Source organism: Asparagus officinalis, chromosome 1 (assembly GCF_001876935.1).
Source record: "Asparagus officinalis chromosome 1, Aspof.V1, whole genome shotgun sequence".
Taxonomy (NCBI): Eukaryota; Viridiplantae; Streptophyta; class Magnoliopsida; order Asparagales; family Asparagaceae; genus Asparagus; species Asparagus officinalis.
Window position 1 is genome coordinate 127,829,645 of NC_033794.1, and position 20,902 is coordinate 127,850,546.

General features: G+C 37.4%; 1 protein-coding gene across 1 annotated transcript; it reads right to left on the minus strand.

Moving 5' to 3' along the window:
- Positions 9,237-13,140, minus strand: LOC109841537 (protein FAR1-RELATED SEQUENCE 5-like). The gene is made up of 6 exons (XM_020410502.1): positions 13,122-13,140; positions 11,010-11,889; positions 10,662-10,920; positions 10,023-10,583; positions 9,808-9,841; positions 9,237-9,568 (listed from the first exon to the last, which is right to left on the minus strand). Exons 1-6 carry the CDS (start codon positions 13,138-13,140, stop codon positions 9,237-9,239), a joined length of 2,085 nt encoding a protein of 694 aa, XP_020266091.1.

Sequence of the window (20,902 nt, forward strand, 5' to 3'; positions counted from 1 at the left end):
AAAGAATGAATAAACACTCCGCAAGTATTAATCTAACTGTGAAGCACAATTAGATAAGACGTACCAAGTCGAGCTGAAGTAGCAGGAGGTTGCTCTTCTACCGTAACATTCGACCCTCCTACTTCATGATCCACTGGAGTCGGAGTGAAAGGCACAACAAGTCCGGCTTCGATAATAGCGGAAGTCGAAGGAGCAGTAGCTGGTGGTTCAACTTCAGCTGGGGGACTTGCCAAAAGTAAGAAACCCAAACCTTCAGGTTGATCACATTCACCAATGACGGTAGACGCATCAACTTCGTTGGTTGGTCCTACGTCTAAAATTCTTATTTCAGTCCCCCAAGAACAATAAAAGATGAAAGTACAGCTGAAAACTGGAGTCTAAAAGGGTATACCTTTTGATGCACCTACTTCAGCTGAATCAACTCGCGTAGTTGGTCCTGCAGTAGCGGATGGAACCGGAGTGGATAATATATCGGAGATCCCCTGGTGTACATCTTCAGAAATGTCAAGATCGAAGTCTCGCTCATCGAAATCTCCGATACCCATATCATGGGTAAGTTCTATGTCTCTCGGTTCGTTGACAGGGATGTCTATTAAGCAGAAGAATCCATCAATGCACATGCAAGAGATATGAAAGAATCAAAGCAAACAAAATAAGGTTACCTTCAATAACAATTGCGGGGTCAGCAGCGCTACTATCCGCACTCACCTCCTTTAGTTTAACTAAAAGAAGATAAAGCGCACAAGTTAGTAGGAGAGGAACACGTTCCGATTCACTTATCTTCCGGAAATGCCCCCCAAATGAGAAAACATCTGTACCTGTGTCAGCAGTTGGCGAGGTCGATGTGGTAGCCGGAGGAGGGACAATGTCCATACTAAGGGGCTCTTCATCAATGGCCTTGTGTACTTGTTCAGTGAAGCTGGATTCATCAACATCCATTAACCCCGGAGAAGAAGGTTCAGGCACGATTTATGAGCCGTCTTCTTAATCCTCTTCGAGGCACGAGAATCTCGAGGAACCTCAGAGCTCTCATGTCTAAACTTGGTACGCAATTCGGTTCCTTGAGCCGGCTGAGGTTGAGCTTCAGAAGGAGCAGTAGGCCGAGATCTTTTCCTGCTAAGAAGTGGGGCAACCTCTTCTTCTTCTTCTTCTGTCTCTTCCTCCTGAGCAGGCCATCTCACGGTCATCTTATTGGAGGATGATAGGGGAATGTTCTTTTCCTTCATTCTAATACCCTTTGAAGGAGCACCAGGTGATTTGGGCGAAGAAGCTCGACGAGTTCTGTGAGCCACAGGAGACAGGGGGACATCGGCTTCTGCTTCATCTCTAGTCTCATCCTCCTCACTAGAGGTTTCAAAGTCGTCGCTCTCCTCGGAATCAACTGCTTGTTTTCCTTTACGAGAAGAGGTAGCGGGCTCCTTGTCCTTTTTAATAATTCTCCGAACCACAGCCTCGGATTCCAATTCATGAAGCTTCTTCTTTGCAAGAGGAGTGTTGGCGGCTAAGACCCACCGACAGTAGAGGAAAGTTAAATGAAGGCCAGGCTCAGTCATGTGGAGTTCAGGCTCAGCGACGGGCAAACTAAATTGAGCTCCGGTACAGCCAGCAACATTCCAGAACCAGGCTCGTACTCCATCAATGAGGCTCCCGCAGGTTATCAACCATTTGTTGGGATTCCCGATGTATAGTTGATCGTAGCCGAATTGTCACGCAAAACGGCAAGGAAAATAAGGCTCAATCCTGCAAAGGTTCCTCGACCGAAAAACGTTATAGCCTGGGCGAATGTTCATGAGCCAATGGAAGCTACCCACGTCGAGAGAGGTCCTGTCAGCCCCAGGCATCTCCTCGTCAACAAGAGTGTCATTATAGGCACCAGAAAACTGAGGGAAATACTTGTAAAATTCCCAGCATTTGGCATTCTTGAACTGCCTCACCCGGTCAGCCCACGGTCGGGAAGGATATAACCACTTACATCCCTCTAAGAGCTGCAACAAGGGGATGTTTTGATCAGATGCGTCAGGTGCTGACATCATATCCGCTCGATGGAGAACTAGCCACGCCATTAAATATGTGTACGGCAGTTCGACACTCGACAATGGAATTTTAATTGAAGGCTCGGCACCCACTTTGGTAAAAGTGGTAGCTAGGTTACGCAAACCGCTATGGAGGTCAGCAATCATAGCGGAGAGTAAGGATAACCTACCTCCAACGGCTAGTTGCACGGCGGGAAGAAGAACCTCAAGAGGAAGCGCCTCGGAAAACTGATGCGGCACTACACATTTCTTTAGCCATATGGCCATATAACCAGAAAGAAGAGTCGCAGGCTTCATTCTCTTGGTAGCTTGCCATAAGAAAGTGCTGAATTTAGTGCCCTTAAGAAAACCGCCTTCAGATGACTCGGTTCTATAAGATTGGGTATTAATCTTTGTAATCAGCCTATTAACGTCAGAAGGGGTCAGAATCGGTGATTCGCAGACAGCTTCACCGGTCGGGCTCTCGAGATTCTGAAACAAATAGTCAGCGAACTGTTTTAAACTGACTCGAGCTGCCTTCTTACTCTTTACTTCAATCTTGGCTATCGCTATTTGATAGTGACAAGTTAATTCCCAGAGTATGTCATAAGCAGGAGAGCCAGCCTTCTTCATCTTCATGAGCTGACGATTGTTGGGAAAATATTCTTGATAAGGAGTGTTCCCCAATGGCAGTCCAGATACTTGCATCATTTCGTGGAGCGGAAGCCCTAACTCCCCATACTTGGTAAGAAATGTATTGGCCTCCGGAATATAAGACTCAAACAAAGCAAGGAAATGATCTACGCTGACTGGAAGACCATGCATGCTGGCTCGGATCGGAGCATATAACCCCAAATTCCTTAACTCTTGATCCCAACGATTGAGTACATACTTGGTCATCCTAGCCCACCATTTGTCGGGAAGAGAATGAACCCATCCATAACATCTAAATTTCAGAATGGGGAGTTCCCGGCCAACTCTAGCGAGCCTATTCTTTACGGTATTGGCCCTTATCATCAGTTCGTTCTGAGGCCCGCTATCTGGTCCAAATATCCCTGGGTGAAGGCCACGGACATTATGCCTGCCAATGGAGCCAGGAGCACTGACATCTTTGCCAATAAATCCACAATGGATATGCTCATGATCTTCTGTTAGATGCCACGCCATTTTTCTCGAAACAGCCAGATTCCTTAATTGCAGAATTGAATATTGACGAGGGAATGGAGGAAGAAATAGAAAAGCACCTTCATGCTCATTCAACCAAATTTCAGAGCCACGGCAGAGATTGTCTGGATCTTCTATCGAATCTCCGAACAGATAGTCAGGCTTCTTCAACGGTTCGGTAGAATCTCTAGTTGGAGTTAAGGGTGAGTCGGTCAGCAAAGCGCGCAGAGTGCGACGACCTCCCTCACGAATCAACTCTGGAATACTATTATCACAGTCTTCACTAAACTGGCGAGCCTCTCTAACCAAAAAGTCGCCGCGAAAGGAGGCGTGAAGAGTACCACTCTGGCCTGGGTCCTCTCTATCAGAGAAGGCCACAGAGGGAAAGGGGACTACAAAGAAAAGTTAGAAAACAGTTGAACAAAAAAGACTAACAGATAAGAAAACTCGCACTAAGTAGCCGCAGCGATTATTGTTGTCGCGCGTTACCGCGACAGTATACGCTGTCGCGTTCAGGCGCGGCAGTACGAGCTGTCGCGGTAACTGAATGGCACCCCTTGTTTCGGAAAACAAGGGTTTGAGCCAAAGTTGTATTTCAACTGTGGTACACATCTTGATTGAACAAGATATGTAGTTTTTCAGTATCAATCCCCTCGATGGGGGATGTCAACTCTTCCCGGATGCCTCTCAAAGGAGGCAAGCGAGGTTATACGAGCAAAAACATCAATTTTGGATAGAAAAGAAGTTGAAAGCTCACCTCCGAACGATGCAGCGGCAGCCTCAACCTCATCAGACGCCTGTGCTGCAGATTTCCCTTTGGGAACCCTGGATTTCTTGGGAGACATGGTGAAACCAATCTGAAAAGCAAAGAAAATTAGGGTTTTTGTGAGATCCCAAACAAAAGAGCGAAATCAAACCCTAAAACATGACATAGGGGTACGGTTCTTACCAGGGAAGAATAAAATCAAGTTTGATTGGAGGTAAAGCTTGAGATCAAGAAACCCTAGATCTCGTTCAAAGATGAATCGCCCAAATACGAAAATGTGAAGAGGAGAAATCAGCCAAAGGTCGTCGTATATGAGGGATTTGAAGAGTTTCGAACTCAAAGAAGCGGGTAAAAATGACCCGAGAGAGCCCAGCAGCAAGTTTATAAACCCGACTGGCCGAAGCGGTGCGCGACAGTCTATACTGTCGCGGTCGAGCGCGACAGTCCATACTGCAGCGCTCAAGCGCGACAGTCCATGCTGCAGCGCTCAAGCGAAGCAGTATACGCCGTCGCGGTTATGGATATTTGCATAGTCCACACTACTGTGCAAGAGCATTCATCATACACGACGATCCCTGGGGTGTTTGAACACATACATCTCCTGTTGTATTTGGAATACACACCTGAATACTCCGATGAGTATATGAGTATAAACTGCATCTCCCTGAATCTCCCAACGGTTCTGATTCAAGACTTCGACAACGGCCACGCGATAAACGCAGCACCGGAGGAATCTTAGCTATTCTACAAAGCACTGAATAAGCTAAAAGATAAAGAAGTCAAGAATTGAAGCCATTCACAGACCATTCTACGCAACTTCCTCAACAAAACACTGGAGAAATTGCAAGGAAAGCTTATCATATCCAAAGTGTCCCAGCCTCCTCTCTAAAAAATGATGAGTCTGCGAGATACTTTGGAGGGGGTATCTGTAGGCGTCAAAAAATATTTACGGACATCCAAACACCTCTCAAGACAAAATAGAAGAACAATATACACGTCATCATGCAGCACTGTGGCGCGGCAGGACATGGTGCCGCGGCTAAGGCGCGGCAACCCATGGTGCCGCGGCTAAAGCGCGGCAGCCCATGGTGCCGCGGCTAAGGCGCGGCAGCCTACGCGCCAATAGCCGCGGCAGTGTAGACTGCAGCGGCCAAAGAGAAAACACTCGGTCAGTTATTTTGCTCCCGTTTCAACTGTGGTGCACTGAGACCCCTATAAATACCTCCCTAACACACGAAATAAAGGACAGAGAGCATTTTGGAGCAGAAGAGGCTTGAGCTTTCAGTGGTTTTGAAGAAGAGAGAGAACTTTCACCCTTTGACAAGCATCATTCGGTGAATCCTAGAGATCTAAGCTCAGACTTGATCTTTGGAAGAACGGACATCTTACATCGATAAGATATTCGTTTTCAAATCTTTACTTCGATAAACGAAGGAGAGATCCCTAAGCACCTTCACGATCTTTGAATCGGTGGTCAACGAGCCAAAGCGTTCCCGGCACAGGCAAAGTCCCACAAAAACAGTAGTTGATAAACAACTTCTGTGTTATTTTCTCGAGAGTTGTACTTTCTTTTATTTTCATTATAATTTCTTGTAAACACATCAAAGTTTAATGGAATCTGCAATGGAAACGACTTTCGCTGAAAACAATATTCAAAATGCAGAATTGTATTGAGAGGGTTCAACGGAGAGCTGCAGAGCTGGAATCTGCAAAAAATAGATTTGATGCTGAGTGTGAGACAATGAGAAAGCTGTTCCCCAATGACAATGATCTCTTTCAGATTCAACAGAGAGTTTCAAATGTACTTGTGCAGGGGTGGGGACATCGTGTAAGTACCTGTGACAATGAAACAGCTGTGGAAAACATTGTTGATGATACCCCTAATGTGAACACCAAGGTGAGTAGAGATATGCATGGTTACCCTGCTGTTGATCCAATATCAGGTGAGATACCACAAACACAAGTCTCCCCAAATTTTATTCAAGAAGTTGAGATACCACAAACACAAGTCTCCCCAAATTTTATTCAAGAAGTTGATAAGATTATAGAGTCTGTTAGCATGAAAAAGGATGACAGACCATTATAGAGTCTGTTAGCATGAAAAAGGATGACAGACCAGTGAGACGGAAGATTAGCGAATGTAGTACCCCACAGACTAAAGAACCTAGTTTTTCTCTTGGGCTGACACAAGATACTCATACTGAATCAGTGGAAATGGTTGATGTTGTTCAGATTGCTAAAGCTTGTGAATCTGAAATCATTAATGAATCTGTACAAAGAACTGATAAACAATCTGAAGATGCTGCTGCAGTTAATGAATGTAAAGGTAAGAAAGTTCAGGTGGCCGAAAATAAGGGACATGCTGGAAGGGGGAAAGAAAAGAGGATGGTAAAGCCTGCAACGTCTCTTCGGTCACCATGGGTGCAGAGGGTATCTCAGATTACTGCTAGGCAAAGTCAGCTGGAAAGCATCATATGGGATTGGGTCCATAGAGAAATAAGGCATTCAGGTGATGATTCCGCTGAAGAAGAGAATTTGTAAGTTCTGAACACTTATTTGATATTTTATTATTAGGTGTGAGACTCGCTATTGTTGCTGTTTTTTCAGTGAAATGGTATTTTGTCCCTTTATTAAATTGAATATTATTACTGTTTTTTCAGTGAAATGGTTTTTAAGTGGAGACAAATTGAATGTTTCTTACCTGCTTTCAAGACTTTCCTTCCTTCTGAGGACATTGAGGCAAATTTAATCAGCATTTGGTCCTATATTTTGAACAGCAGAAAAAAATGAAGTCTGAAAATTCTCCACTTAGATTCTTCTGCAATGTTGAGACAACCGTCCGTATCTTCCTTTATTTTATTTAAGATAAAACTTGAGTTACATATTATTTAACAAATTTTATGTTGTACAGTTTTGCAACATTCATCACACAGATGAGGTCAATGATGAATTGAGATACAGTCGGTTTGCTTCACGGATGGATGAGCAACTTGCTCTGTATCCACATATGAAGTTTAATGAGATTGATATGGTAAAGATTCGAAGACAATGTTTTTATTCTTTAGCCCAATTTTAACTATATCTGTAAAATCTCTGATTAAATTTCACAACAAATAGGTCTTCTTCCCCATAAATGCGTTTGAGCATTTCTACATTGTATGCTATGGGCTAAAGAATCCAAGTATGGAGCTGATTGACAATAGCAAAAACTGCCCAGACTACAAGGAAAAATACCAAGGTCGTCCTGAGGGTTTGGTATGTTTTTTCCACCTTAAGTATGTTCTTTAAACATTATCTGGCAAAATACAGTAATAAGTGAATCCAGTTTCAATATAGTGAATCTGGATTCATCCAGATTCACTATAGTGAATCCAGATTCAATATAGTGAATCCAGATTCACTATAGTGAATCTGGAATTCACTAGAGTCAGATAATTCCAGATTAGCTAACTCTAGTGAATCTCGATCACTATAATTAGTGAATCTTGAAACTTTGATCTGTGTTCACATCACGTAATCACGATCCATATGCTATAACTAGTCATCTCAAACTTTGATCACTAGAGTTAGTGAATCTGGATTCTCATCTTACTATGAATCTCGATTCAATATAGCTAGTTAATCTGTGTTCACATCACATAATCACGATCCACTACCTATAGTTAATTCTAATGAATCCAGATTCACTAATATGAATCCAGATTCATTAGAGTAAGTCCAGGTGAACTAACTCTATTAAATTCTAGCGAGCTAGATCCAATGAATCGTGATTCAATGTCATTAATACTGTTTCCATATAAACAACCAAAACAAATTGTATATTACATTAAACATTGCTGTATAATAATTTGGATTTATTATGTGACACTGATTAATTTTGATTAAACAGCACTAGAATTTTGTGAGATATTTGGCAGACAAAAAACATCACAAGGCGAGTGAAATAAATACATTAACGCCTGACAGACTTGAGATGGAGTGGAGAACGGCCGAAAACAAATTTGATTGTGGTATTTTTGTCATGAGACATATGGAGACCTACATGGGCGGTGGTACAGCAAATTGGAACTCTGGTTTTCATAGAGAGGGTGTAAGTGTTTAAACTAATAATGTGTTGATAATTTACATTTAGTCTTTTTGAATTAATAAAATTTAGAATATAAAGCACATCAATTAGCTACTGAATCTTGAACTGAACTTTTATTCATATGGACAGGAGCGATTAAAAAATCAGCTACATAGACTGAGGTCTATATACTGTTGCCAAATTCTTACTGAACCAACAAATGAATTGGCCAAAGAAGTCATCAGCAAAGCCCAACAGCACCATGCTGAAACTGCCAAATTCAAAAAAGAGACGAGGAAGATCACAAGATCTCAAAGAAAATGATATTCTGAAATCAGCATAATTTTCAATGTTGAAGTTTACAGTTATTGAGTACATTGTCACTTAATGTTATGGAATACTCTAGTTTGTGTTGAACTGCTTTTCTATGTAAATATACTTTATAACAATAGCTTTGTCATAGTTTTATTTTGGATTATATGAAAATACTGTGAAGGTAGTGAATGCAAATGGAAGAATTTCGATTACAGCATATAATGTGAGTTATAATTCAAGCTTTTATGTAACATACAAATAAATTGATCGTTCTTATTGTGGATTGTATGTATTGAATCTTGGATCACTGTTTCAATATTATCCTAAGTTATTACTAAATTATTATTTTGAAACTGGGTTCACTATAGTGAATCCAGATTCAATAAAGTGAATCTCGATTCACTACACTAAAAATTCAGTAAGTCAATATTATCTTAGTCACTACACTATAGTGAATCCATATGCAGATCATTGAATCCAGATTCACTACAATGAATCTATATTCATTATAGTTAGTCCAGAATAACTTAAACCGAAACAATCAAGTAATTTGATTGTTTGATTGATTATAATGAATCCCTATAGTGATATCGAAATTCAATATCAGATAATCTAGATTCACTGCGATCAATCTAGATTCAATATAGTTAGTCCAGAATCACTTAAAGCGAATCAAATTTAAACTGATGACTGCATACAACTACTTTATCATTCCTGCTTAAATAATACAACTAATAATAATGGAATTCACATGCTATATGAGTAGATCTCAATTCAATATACTAACATGACACAATGTAACCATGTAATTAATAATCTAGTAAATATATATAGTTAAGAATTACACAATTCAGCAATTTTAATAAGAAATGTATTCCTAAAAATGATTCTGTAACGAATTATGACAACTAAATTAAACATCACTCTGCTGTATTGTTTTCTTTAATGGGCATGTCCGTGCGTCATGGAAATCGATTTTTTTGCACATATTACACAGCCTTGGCACCTTCTTCTTTCGTTGAGTAATTGATTTCTCATAATCACCAACAATTCTCCGTCCACACCCCTTGTTTCTACCTTCAATGGGAGGTTTAACGATCACTTCCGCTGGTATTTTTGAGCCAACAAAAAACTCCATTACATCATTTTTGTTCTGTGTGTCAAATTTCCAACTAGATTCACACAAACTGTGCTTCAACTCCTTCAACTTCCCTTCCAGGTAGTCAAGTCTCTCACCATCTAAACCTGCCAAACTCACACATGATTAGAAATCATACCATATGTCATTCAACTTGCGATTTGTAACTTCAATTGTATTGCACTGTTCTGATATTTTCTTAAACTGCAATGAATGCCTCATCTCAGCACCTTTGTCCATCGGTTCACAACAAGATGCCTTGGAATTTTTGTTACACCAGCTTGGTTCAGTGCAAAAAAACCATGCCTACATACTATACCCATTTTCTCAAACAGCCTACACGTACATTGCACGTCATTGTTCAAGTAAGCGTGTTTCACCTAAAATTCAAAAAACAATGTATATTAGCACCGAGTAAAAAAAGAAAAAGACAAGTACATGAAATGGTCACTGAATCGCGATTCAGTGTTGTGAATCGAGATTCACTACACTGAATCGCGATTCATTGCATTGAAAATATATTCAATTTTTATTGTTTCAATATCCATTATTAAGTTTTACCTCAAATATTTTTCCATGTCTCTTTTTGTCCTTTATGGAAAAAATCTTCACGCCATCTTCTTCTGATATACTGTTGATACTCATATCATAACAGGATGACATTATCTCACTCTGTACCTCATAAAACATTGTTCGCGTGTACAACTCTGCTGCATCCCTCTCCAATAACAATGGCGTGTCCATTCTTGGCATCGTTTTCGTTCCTTCATAGTTTAATCTTGCGTTTGTATGCCTTTGCTTCTCCATAGCACTCTCATATCGAAGATAAAATTCTGTCAATGTGTCAGATCTACGGTTGAATTTGTCAAAGAAACTGTTCTCACTCTCTGATATTGATGTAGTCCGCAATAAACCGGTCATTGGATCATCAGCATAATAGGCTAGAATCCATGACTCCCGAATGTTATACAGTTCACACAACCATTCATTACTTTCAAGCTTATATTCTTTCATAACATCTTTCCAACCGACTTCAAATGTTGCTGGATCTATATCTATACTCCAAATCAGTGCATTGATCTTCCTCTTGAAATCATCCATCTTCGAAATGCATTTTGCCAACTACAATATAAATATATAACGAAAGATTCAGTATTTATCTAATGAGGATTCATGATATTTATATGTGGGATTCATTACCTTTTGGTTAAATTTCTTCATGATGTGCCACATGCACAAACGGTGACGTGCTTCTGTAAAGACAGTTGGTATAGCTTGCTTCATGGCAGGGCACTGATCTGTAACAATACACTTTGGCTCGCGAATCATGCATTTCATGAATACCTCAAAAATCCAGACATAGTTATCAATGTCCTCTTTAGCTATCAATCCTGCTGCAAATACAACACACTTCTTATAATTGTCGAGACCAGTAAATGGAACAAACTTCATGTTGTACCTATTGTATCACATACAAAAAATATAAGATTCACTATGATATATAATTACAATATTGAAAATAGTAAGAGATTAACTATAAAATCTTACTTGTTTGTGGAATATGTAGAGTCAAATGATATCACATCTCCAAATACATCGTAATTTCTTCGCCCAATAACATCTGCCCAAAAGATGCGAGTTAATCGACCCCCTTCATCGACTGCATAATCATAGAAAAATCCATCACTCATCTCCTTCTTATCCGTGAACTTCTCGATGATCATTTGAGCATCTCGATCACCAATATAAAGCTTCACATCCCTACTCCAATTTTTAAACTCGGTACACGTAGCACCAACATTAGAATAACTTCCACACAACTCCTTAGCAAAGTTATATGTTTTGTTAGGCCCCATGTTGGCTTTTGCTCCATCAAATACAAGTTTCTTATGTGCGAGACCGAGAACTCTATTTGACTTCAAAAATTGTTTCCCACTACCGGAGACCAAAAAATGACAATGCTCTTCAACAAATGAGAGAACATTATATCCTTTCAAACCATCAAACTTAAACACGACTTTAGCTTTGCAACCACATCTACTAGATACAGTTCTCCTTCTCTTTTTCGAACTGCTACTAAAATCATCAAAATCAACATCCATCTTTGATTCATTGCTGCCAGCTCTACTGCAAACAATGTGTTTAAGAAGAACTGTACCGTCCTCATGTTTCTTCTCTGTATGCCGTCTGATCTCAAACCCACTTTTACGTCCATACTCTCGGTAAAACTCTATACCATCCTCTAGTGATCGGAAGCTTTGGTTTAGATAAGGTTTAAATTCGGCTTCAACCCGAGGTTTCCAATACATACCACCACCTGGTGATTCAAAAGGAATCGAGCTAACTTCGTCCATTCCATCTTCCAAAAAATCACTGTCCGATGCATTTATAACATGTGGGTCCTTAATTTGTTCATTGCTGCCTACAACTGAAAATAAAAGAACATAAATAATATGGCTATGTTTTTATATACTGAATCTGGATTCATCGCAATGAATCTGGATTCACTGGAGTGAATCTCGATTCACTACATTGAATCCATATTCACTACATTAAACTATTGAATCCGTTTGAACACGTTCTAGTTATTATAGAATGTAATGATTTTCATAATGTATTCCCATATTTTCTTTCGTGAATCTGGATTCAATGAATTGAATCCACATTCACTAAAGAAAACATGGGAATACATTATGAAGATCATTGCATTCCCTGCACAACTAGAACTTGTTCAACTGAATTCAAGCTCTCCAATTAAATTGACATAAAATGTTCACGAATATAAACTCCTAGATAATAAGTCATATGACTAAGTTTTGATATACTGAATCGGGATTCATCGCAATGAATCTAGATTCACTGGAGTGGATCTAGATTCACTGCATTGAATTCATATCATTGCTAATTAATCTGTAGTGAATCTCGATTCACTTCATTGAATCCAGATTCACTGCAGTAAACAAGTGAATAAATTATGAAAAACACAATCGGGATTCATCGCAATGAATCGAGATTCACTGGAGTGGATCTAGATTCACTGCATTGAATTCATATCATTGCTAATTAATCTGTAGTGAATCTCGATTCACTACATTGAATCCAGATTCACTGCAGTAAACAAGTGAATAAATTATGAAAAACACAATCGGGATTCATCGCAATGAATCTAGATTCACTGGAGTGGATCTAGATTCACTGCATTGAATTCATATCATTGCTAATTAATCTGTAGTGAATCTCGATTCACTTCATTGAATCCAGATTCACTGCAGTAAACAAGTGAATAAATTATGAAAAACACAATCGGGATTCATCGCAATGAATCGAGATTCACTAGAGTGGATATAGATTCACTGCATTGAATTCATATCATTGCTAATTAATCTGTAGTGAATCTCGATTCACTACATTGAATCCAGATTCACTGCAGTAAACAAGTGGATAAATTATGAAAAACACTGCAATCTATAACAATAAATCTCGATTCAATGCAGTTAATCTAGATTAACAACTATAACGTGTTCAACTGAATTCAAACTCTCCATTTAAATATCCATAAAATGTTTAAGCGTGTAAGCTCCTATATAATAAATCATATGACTAAGTATTTAAATACTGAATCTAGATCCATTACAATCAAAACAACTAGACCCTGCACACCTGAATTCAAGCTCTCCATTTAAATATCCATAAAATGTTTAACGGCCAGCTGCTGGACGATGAACGAGAGAGCTGAAAAACGCTGAACGAGAGCTGCTAGACGACGAACGATAGCTGCTGGATGATGAACGACAGAGTTGAAGAACGCTGAACGAGAGCTGCTGGACGATTTCCCGATGAACGAGAGCTGAAGAACGATGAACGATGAACAAGAGCTGATGGACGATTTCTCGATTGAGAGAGAGCTGCTCTTCGTGACTGTTGGGTTGCCTGAGCCGTGAGATTGCATGGGGAAATGGAGAACTCAACAGAGAAGCATTAATTACCTCTCTTTAGTGGGCTGTTTATTTTACCTGATTACCCTTATGCAGCTTTAATCTCAGCCATTGGATGAATCTAGATCCAATGGAGAGGAGAGGTTTTTAGTTTTTAGGATAGTGAGGGTTAATTTTTTAGTAATTTATTAAAATATTTTAAATATATTTTCTACAACAGGAAAAGCATTTTTACTATTAAAATTACAATAGTTTTACTTATTATTATATACTAATGTTTACTAATTATGATATATAATAATTATTATAAATTTTAATATTATAATATTGTTTTTAAAATATTAATCTCATCGAGGTGGTTTGAATTCCTTGGTCTTTTTGCATGTTTTCCATTATATTTAGTTATATGGAGTGTTTTTTATGATTACATTATTATTCTTAAAATATACTCAATACGTATTACTAATAAAATGAAAATAAGAGGAAAGAATTGAGTTATGCTCGAAATGCAATATTTTTCATTTTTGTTATCAAACTAAATTAACACCATAACAATCATTTATGCGTTAGACCTATGACAACTTATTCATGTTGTCCTATCATAGTACAAACATTCTCATTTTAAATTAAACCCTATAGATACCTAATATAATCATTATAGAGTCCAAACATAATATGTCTAATCAAAATCAATATTTTGTAGAAAGGATGATCTGACCAAGTGCCAAAACAGCAATCATAATGCATACCACCATAGTATCAATGCTCTAAGAACCCTAGTTCATCTTCGATCCAAATACCTTCAAGCACATTGTAGTGTCTTGTTAGCTCGATGTTACGTGTTTTCTAAAACTACTTGATTTTCTAGTAATTGGTGGGCCTAAAATGCAATTATTTAAAATAACCAAAACATTTAAATACTGAAGAGTACATGTGCAATGAGTGAGTATCAAGGTTGAACTTCTGATTAATTTCTACAAAACATGTGTTGAATAACATCGATTAATAAATAAGTTTTTACCTCATACCCTGCATGGTGCTTAATATGAAAAACTTTTTCTTAATTGAACTAAAGAAAGAACATGCGATCAACAGAACTATGTCCTCGAAGAGCCATGAAGAATGGAAAATCAAAAAATAATTCAGTAATGAGTAAGAAATTGAATGAGATTTCGATAAAAATCTCACATCTTTATGGCGTCTATCAACTTTGTTTACCAGCAATGTAAGCAACAATGACATTGCAGTGGGGATAGAACGAATTTATAAAAATATAAACATATATTGACTGTATTCTATGTCATCCACGTATCATGTAGCTCTGCCTTTCTTTCTTCGGTGGATGACTAACTTTGTTTAGTTGAACTTATGATGTGATGCCATTTAAGGATTGATCTAGTAAGTATTATTTTGTAGATAACTGACAATGGAATTTGGATAGTCTAATAATACAATTAATAAACAATGGACAATATAAAACTGATGTTTCATTATAGATTAGTTTGGAGCTAATTGTCTACAAAGGCCATTATTTGCATGTAACAGACAATAAAATTTAAAAGGTCTAATAGTATATGTTTATAGGAAATTAATGTTTCATAAGGTCCCGTTTGGCAAAGGGTTAATGAAGAGGGATTAAGGAGAATGATTAACATAGTTAGCCCATTCGATAATCTGAAGGACTAAATTATTAATCCGTTATATAAGTTTTATTTTAGTCCTAGTGATCAGTTTTAGTGTTTGGGAATAACAATGATTTTGACTATTTTCTTTATAATTAGAAGGGTTAACTCTTAATCCTTCTAAATAGGAGTATTAGTAAACCCATCATTTTGAGGGGTTAACTCATTTTAATCAACTCTTAATCCTTCTAAATAGGAGTATTAGTAAACCCATCATTTTGAGGGGTTAACTCATTTTAATCCCTCTAGAGGGGTTAGCTTAAACTCTTCTATATTTTTTATGTTTGACAAATTATGGAGGGTTAACTCACTTAAACCCTTGTATAGATTTTTTGTGTTTGGTGGGTTAAGAAATGTTTAAGTCTTCTTAACCCCTCACTTAACCCTTTGCCAAACGGTACCTAAGAAGGCTAAATTTGGAAGTAATTGTCTAAGAAGGCTAAATTTTTACTGGAAGAGAGGAATGACAAATGGAAGATGTATGTTATGTATATTTTCATTTCATTTATATCCAGATTTATAGCTATACTATATACTTCTCTTTATTATGTATTATTACTTATTCTTACATTACCCATGTAAAAGAAGATTGTCATGTCAAAACTTTTGATTGAGAGGGCAAAAAAGGCAATCAAAAGTTCTGACATAGCAATCCTTTTTTATAAGTAGTATAGATATAGATATAGATTTATATGAAAAAAATTAATAATAGTGCACACTAAATGAAGTAATGTAGTAATGTTATTGGTCCAGTTTACTAATTGTAGGGGTTCTCTAAATTAAGGATGTAGCGAATCCAAACGTGTGGTTGAGATGACCCACTAGCACTATCTTAAATAGACAAAAGTGAGCTCAATGAGAACTAACCTAACATTCAAAAAATTGTGTAATTGGTGTCACTCAACCACTAATTTATATAATCAATCCCTTTTGAAAATTTAAGATACAACCATTAATTATGGTTTTTTATAAGTAGTATAGATATAGATATATATTTATATGAAAAAAAATTATAATAGTGCAACTCACTAAATGAAGTAATGTTATTGGTCCGTTTACTATCTTAAATAGACAAAAGCCAACTCAATGGGGACTAACCTAACATTTAAAAAATTGTATAATTGGTGTCGCTCAACCACTAATTAATTTGTATAATCAATCCCTTTTGAAAATTTAAGAAAAAACCATTAATTATGCGCTATAAATTGGTTGACGTTTTGTTTCACGCCCTTTTCCACCAGGCACAGATCATGAAGGAACACGCTCTCTCTAACTTCCAACACGCATAACTAAATTACAGCCCATAGATCCATTAATTTACGCGAAGGCGAACGATTAAGCCACTCATAAGATTTAGATATGGATCCCTATAAATTAACATCTCACATTCTTCTCAGATTATTATCTGCAGGAAAATAACATCATGCACACAACAATGGTGATGAGTACTACATTTTCTTTTACTATTTTTTTAATTTATTTGATATTTGATATTTGGTTTGATTTGATGCAGCGCACTAATAATTAATTTGTATATGTTACTTCAATTATCTGATTCGAATTGACACAGGGTGATAGGATATATATAAAGGCTGGACCTGCAGGTAGCTGGCAGGGCCAAGCATGGGACGATGGCGTATTTCATAGCGTAGCCACCATCTTTTTAACGTACACAGCTTTCGGCATCGTATCCATCCAGTTTGCATACGCCGACGAACGTGGGAATAGGCGCCTTTCTCTCCGACGAGGAGGAGCAGGCGGCACCAGCTTTGAAACTGTAAGTTCTATATATAACCTAATTTATCTTATATATGTATTGTGGTATAATTAATTTAAAAGGGTTTATTTTCACAATCATATTTGTGGCTCACTGTCGACGTACGTTCTAAATTCATCGTGGCTGCGTTTGGGAACTTGGATTTAGATTTGGGAAGTTGATTTAAAATCAAGGGATTTTAAATTTAGAATTTGAAATCCATGATTTAAGAAATCTTTTGTTTGGATATCTTTATTAAATGAAAGGATTTGAAATCTTTGATTTCAAAATCTAGTGTTTTGGTACTTTATTATACATGAATTTGAATTTAAAATTGATGAAAATTTATTCTCTGAACCCATCTTGTTTACATCAAATGCAATGGAGATGTGTAAAATAGTAACCAAAAAACACAAATTTAGGTAATTTGATAACTAAACTCATCTCTGATACTTTGCGAGGCCCCAGCAAACAGATAAAACACTTCATATAATAAGTATCTTTCAATTTTTTCCGTTAACGTACTTGGACATCACTTTGATATACTCTCAACAAGTATCTTTCACAAAGACATCCAATAAAAGAGCAAACGTACCAAACCACAAACCATCAGATGCCAACATATTGGAGTATACTATAAGCCACAATCATTCACCATAGAAGCAAACACCACAACAAGTGACAATGAGAAACAAAAAAAGGTGAGACCAAAGCACAACCACCTTCAGTATAATATATCAGCTCACCAATGCAAACACCAAAAGTAAGAAACTTCACAGGAATCATTTGTCCTCATGAAAAATATATCAGCTCACCAATGCAAACACCAAAAGTAAGAAACTTCACAGGAATCATTTGTCCTCATGAAACTTCACAGGAATCATTTGTCAACATACAAAAACAATTCCTTCTACTTCTGACAATAAGCTCAGAGAACAGAGAAGGCCCAAATAACAACAAACCGAATCCAATATCCTTTTGTTTGACTTCAGCTAGAAATTAGTAAGTCCAAGGGTAAAACAGTCACAATTTTAACCCAATGGCACATCTGCAACAGTGTACACTACATGTGTTGCAATTTAAAAACGATACCACAGAGAGTATATGCAATTAACCCTTACATATAAGCTACAATCATTAGACAAAGCAGCAAGCTATATCAAATGACAATGAGAACCGAAAAAGGTGAGACCAAAGCACAAGCACTCTCAGCACAATATCACGCTTGACCTGCGAAAAAAACCCATAACGTTGACAATATTAGAAAAGCCTGAGACTGCTTATGAGAAAAGCACACCGGATATAATCGTAAAAGGATTTGGACAAGAGAAACAATAGCTAATATCAGTTAAACCCATTGAAACTTGGCAATAAAAACATGAAAATCTGTGATCTGGTTTGGCTAGATGATATGTTTAAAAATTTCGATGCATCCAGAATGCATATTCACATAGATGCATGAATAAAGTCATATTACATGCCATTTAGAGAGGGAGATAATCTTTGGTTTGCGTGAGCTCAAATCGCATAACAATGAAGGTTTTCTATTGCCCAACTTGGATTTGAAATACCCTAGATTTTAAATCCAGACACAAATCCAAGTTCCCAAACACAGCCTTAATGTATTTTCCATTAAGTTTTGTTCACACATTCGTAATCGCTGAGGGGCAGAAAGAGTTTTCCCCTTCTATATACGCCTCTCAGTTAAATTTTCATGCAAACGAAATACATTTACATACTATTGATATCGAATTAAGAATTTCACTTTTAATTATTCCATTCATTGATTACGGAACAATCTTACATATTTTGCCGAATAGGGCTCGTTCGGATGTGAATAACGGAATTCATTAAGCATTAGATATTCTGAAAATTCACATTTTGTTACTGTATTAAGTTTCATGTTTTGTTTCAGATACAAATAACAGGTCCTATAACATCAGTATCCGGATACTACTGGAATCACGTAACGTCTCTCGTGATCGATGCGGGTGGCGTACGCCATGGACCTTATGGTTCTGCTTTTGGTCGGGGTACTGAATTTTCGTTTGGCGCTTCGGGCACTTGTATCAGAGGTTTCCACGGGTGTTCGGATGGAGATGTTCTCCGATCAATTGGTGTTTACATTGACAGCGCTACGACGTCGAGGATGCGAGCTTCCCCTTCTTCGTCCACAAAGCTTTTACAAGCTCCTAAAGAAGAATCTGAATCACCAGATGTTCGTGCGTGACAAAAGTTTGAATATATATATATATATAGATGTTATTTTCTTCTTTTCATCAATTAAGATAAAGGTTTTTCGTCTATTTAGGGCTTTTATCTATTTTCCTTTTCTTCTTCTTTTGAGTTAGCTTTTAGGTTGGAGTTCTTTGTAGGGAGTTTGAACAGTGGACGTAGTTATGTCGAGGTACTACTTTGTCTTCATCAGAGTTTTTATCAAATATTGGTGTCGTATGAGGAAGTTAAAAAAATTAATCAAAAGTGCAAAGTATGGGAAATTATAAAGTATTGTTTGGTTAAATACACTCCTTGGGAGATTATAAAGTGTTCAAGTCCTACTAATAGCCTTATCTTATTTCAAGATTATTTTATATTCGCGTTTTTTATATATAACCTTCAACTTGTATGTATTTTTAAATTGACCCTCAAATCATTATAATTGCCAATTTGCCTTTCAAATTGTTAACTTCCTCCAATTTAATTTATACCCGATAAAGATAGAATATACTAATTAAGAATATTCTGTTGGGTAGAGATCCTCTACATCCTTAAATAATAATCTTTACAATCAACCAATTAAATATTTATACTCAGTGAACACCCGTGAATGATATTAATTATCTAAATAATATAAAAATAATTTTAATTATGGGACTAAAATCAGTGCCTTTTTTGTGCCTTACTTAAACTTTTACCATTTTTATAAACTACCAACATTTTCAAGTAAACATATATTTTTTAATTGAATTTTCATTTATGTTTGAAATACTACCATTTTGAATTAATATCAGCGAATGTGTCGAGGCGATATTAATGGTAAGAAGAAGAAGAAGAAATAAGAAAAACATAATCTGTAGATATAGCTTAGGGAAAGTATAAGGAATAAAGCTTACTTTTTTTATTTATTTAAGAGACCGGGGCCAAGTGCCTTGGAAATTTATTGACTAGAAAAATACATATAAATATACATAAAGTGGATGAAGCAAAAGATCTAGAACTTCCTTGTTACAGTATGTACGAGGTCTCCCTACACTTAATAACATCACTATGAATGGAATTTTCATGAGGTGTTAATATTAATGAATATAATGGGTAAAATATCTAGAACTTCCTTGTTACAGTACTATCTACACATCTCTCAAGTTGAGGTTTCCTGTGGTCTTAGAAGTATAGGGAGGTATTGTGCAAAGAAAAATTCCTCAAGGACCCAAAATATGGGACCAATAGAGGGCACAAGTGAGGTATCCCCCTCCTATTGGATAATGAGTTGGCCATCATTAATGATGGCCAACTCATTATCCAATAGGAGGTGGGCACCTCACTTGTCCCTCCTATTGGTCCCATATTTTGGGTCCCCGTAGCAAAGCTCTTGTGCAAAACGGCTCGAATTTAATGCAGTGAGAAACCTTTCATGTACCTGATGGATGATGTAGTGTCTCAAAATTGCATGTACGTACCTGATCAAAATTGAGACTATGTTGGTCTTGTATCATGAGAATTACCCAGCCTAATGAGCTCTTTAGAATTTTGCCACGTGTCCTAATTAATTGACCGGGTCTTGCAATCTGAAAGCCCGATCCGGTCGTGAGCACCGTGATCTCTCTAGCAATCCGAGTCCGAGACGAAAGACATCTTCAAGCTTAAGGAATCTGAGGCTGAGACGAAATGTGTCTTCTGCTCGGATTTCACAAATGAATGTCTCGAGCGACAACATGACCTATCAACTTCACTAACATCATTCGTATTTAATGCATACCCAGAGTCATTTTGACTTCTCGAGATGAAGTCATAATGACTCCTCGAACAATGCTAACACTTCTGTCATTCTGTCACCATCGCATTAAACGC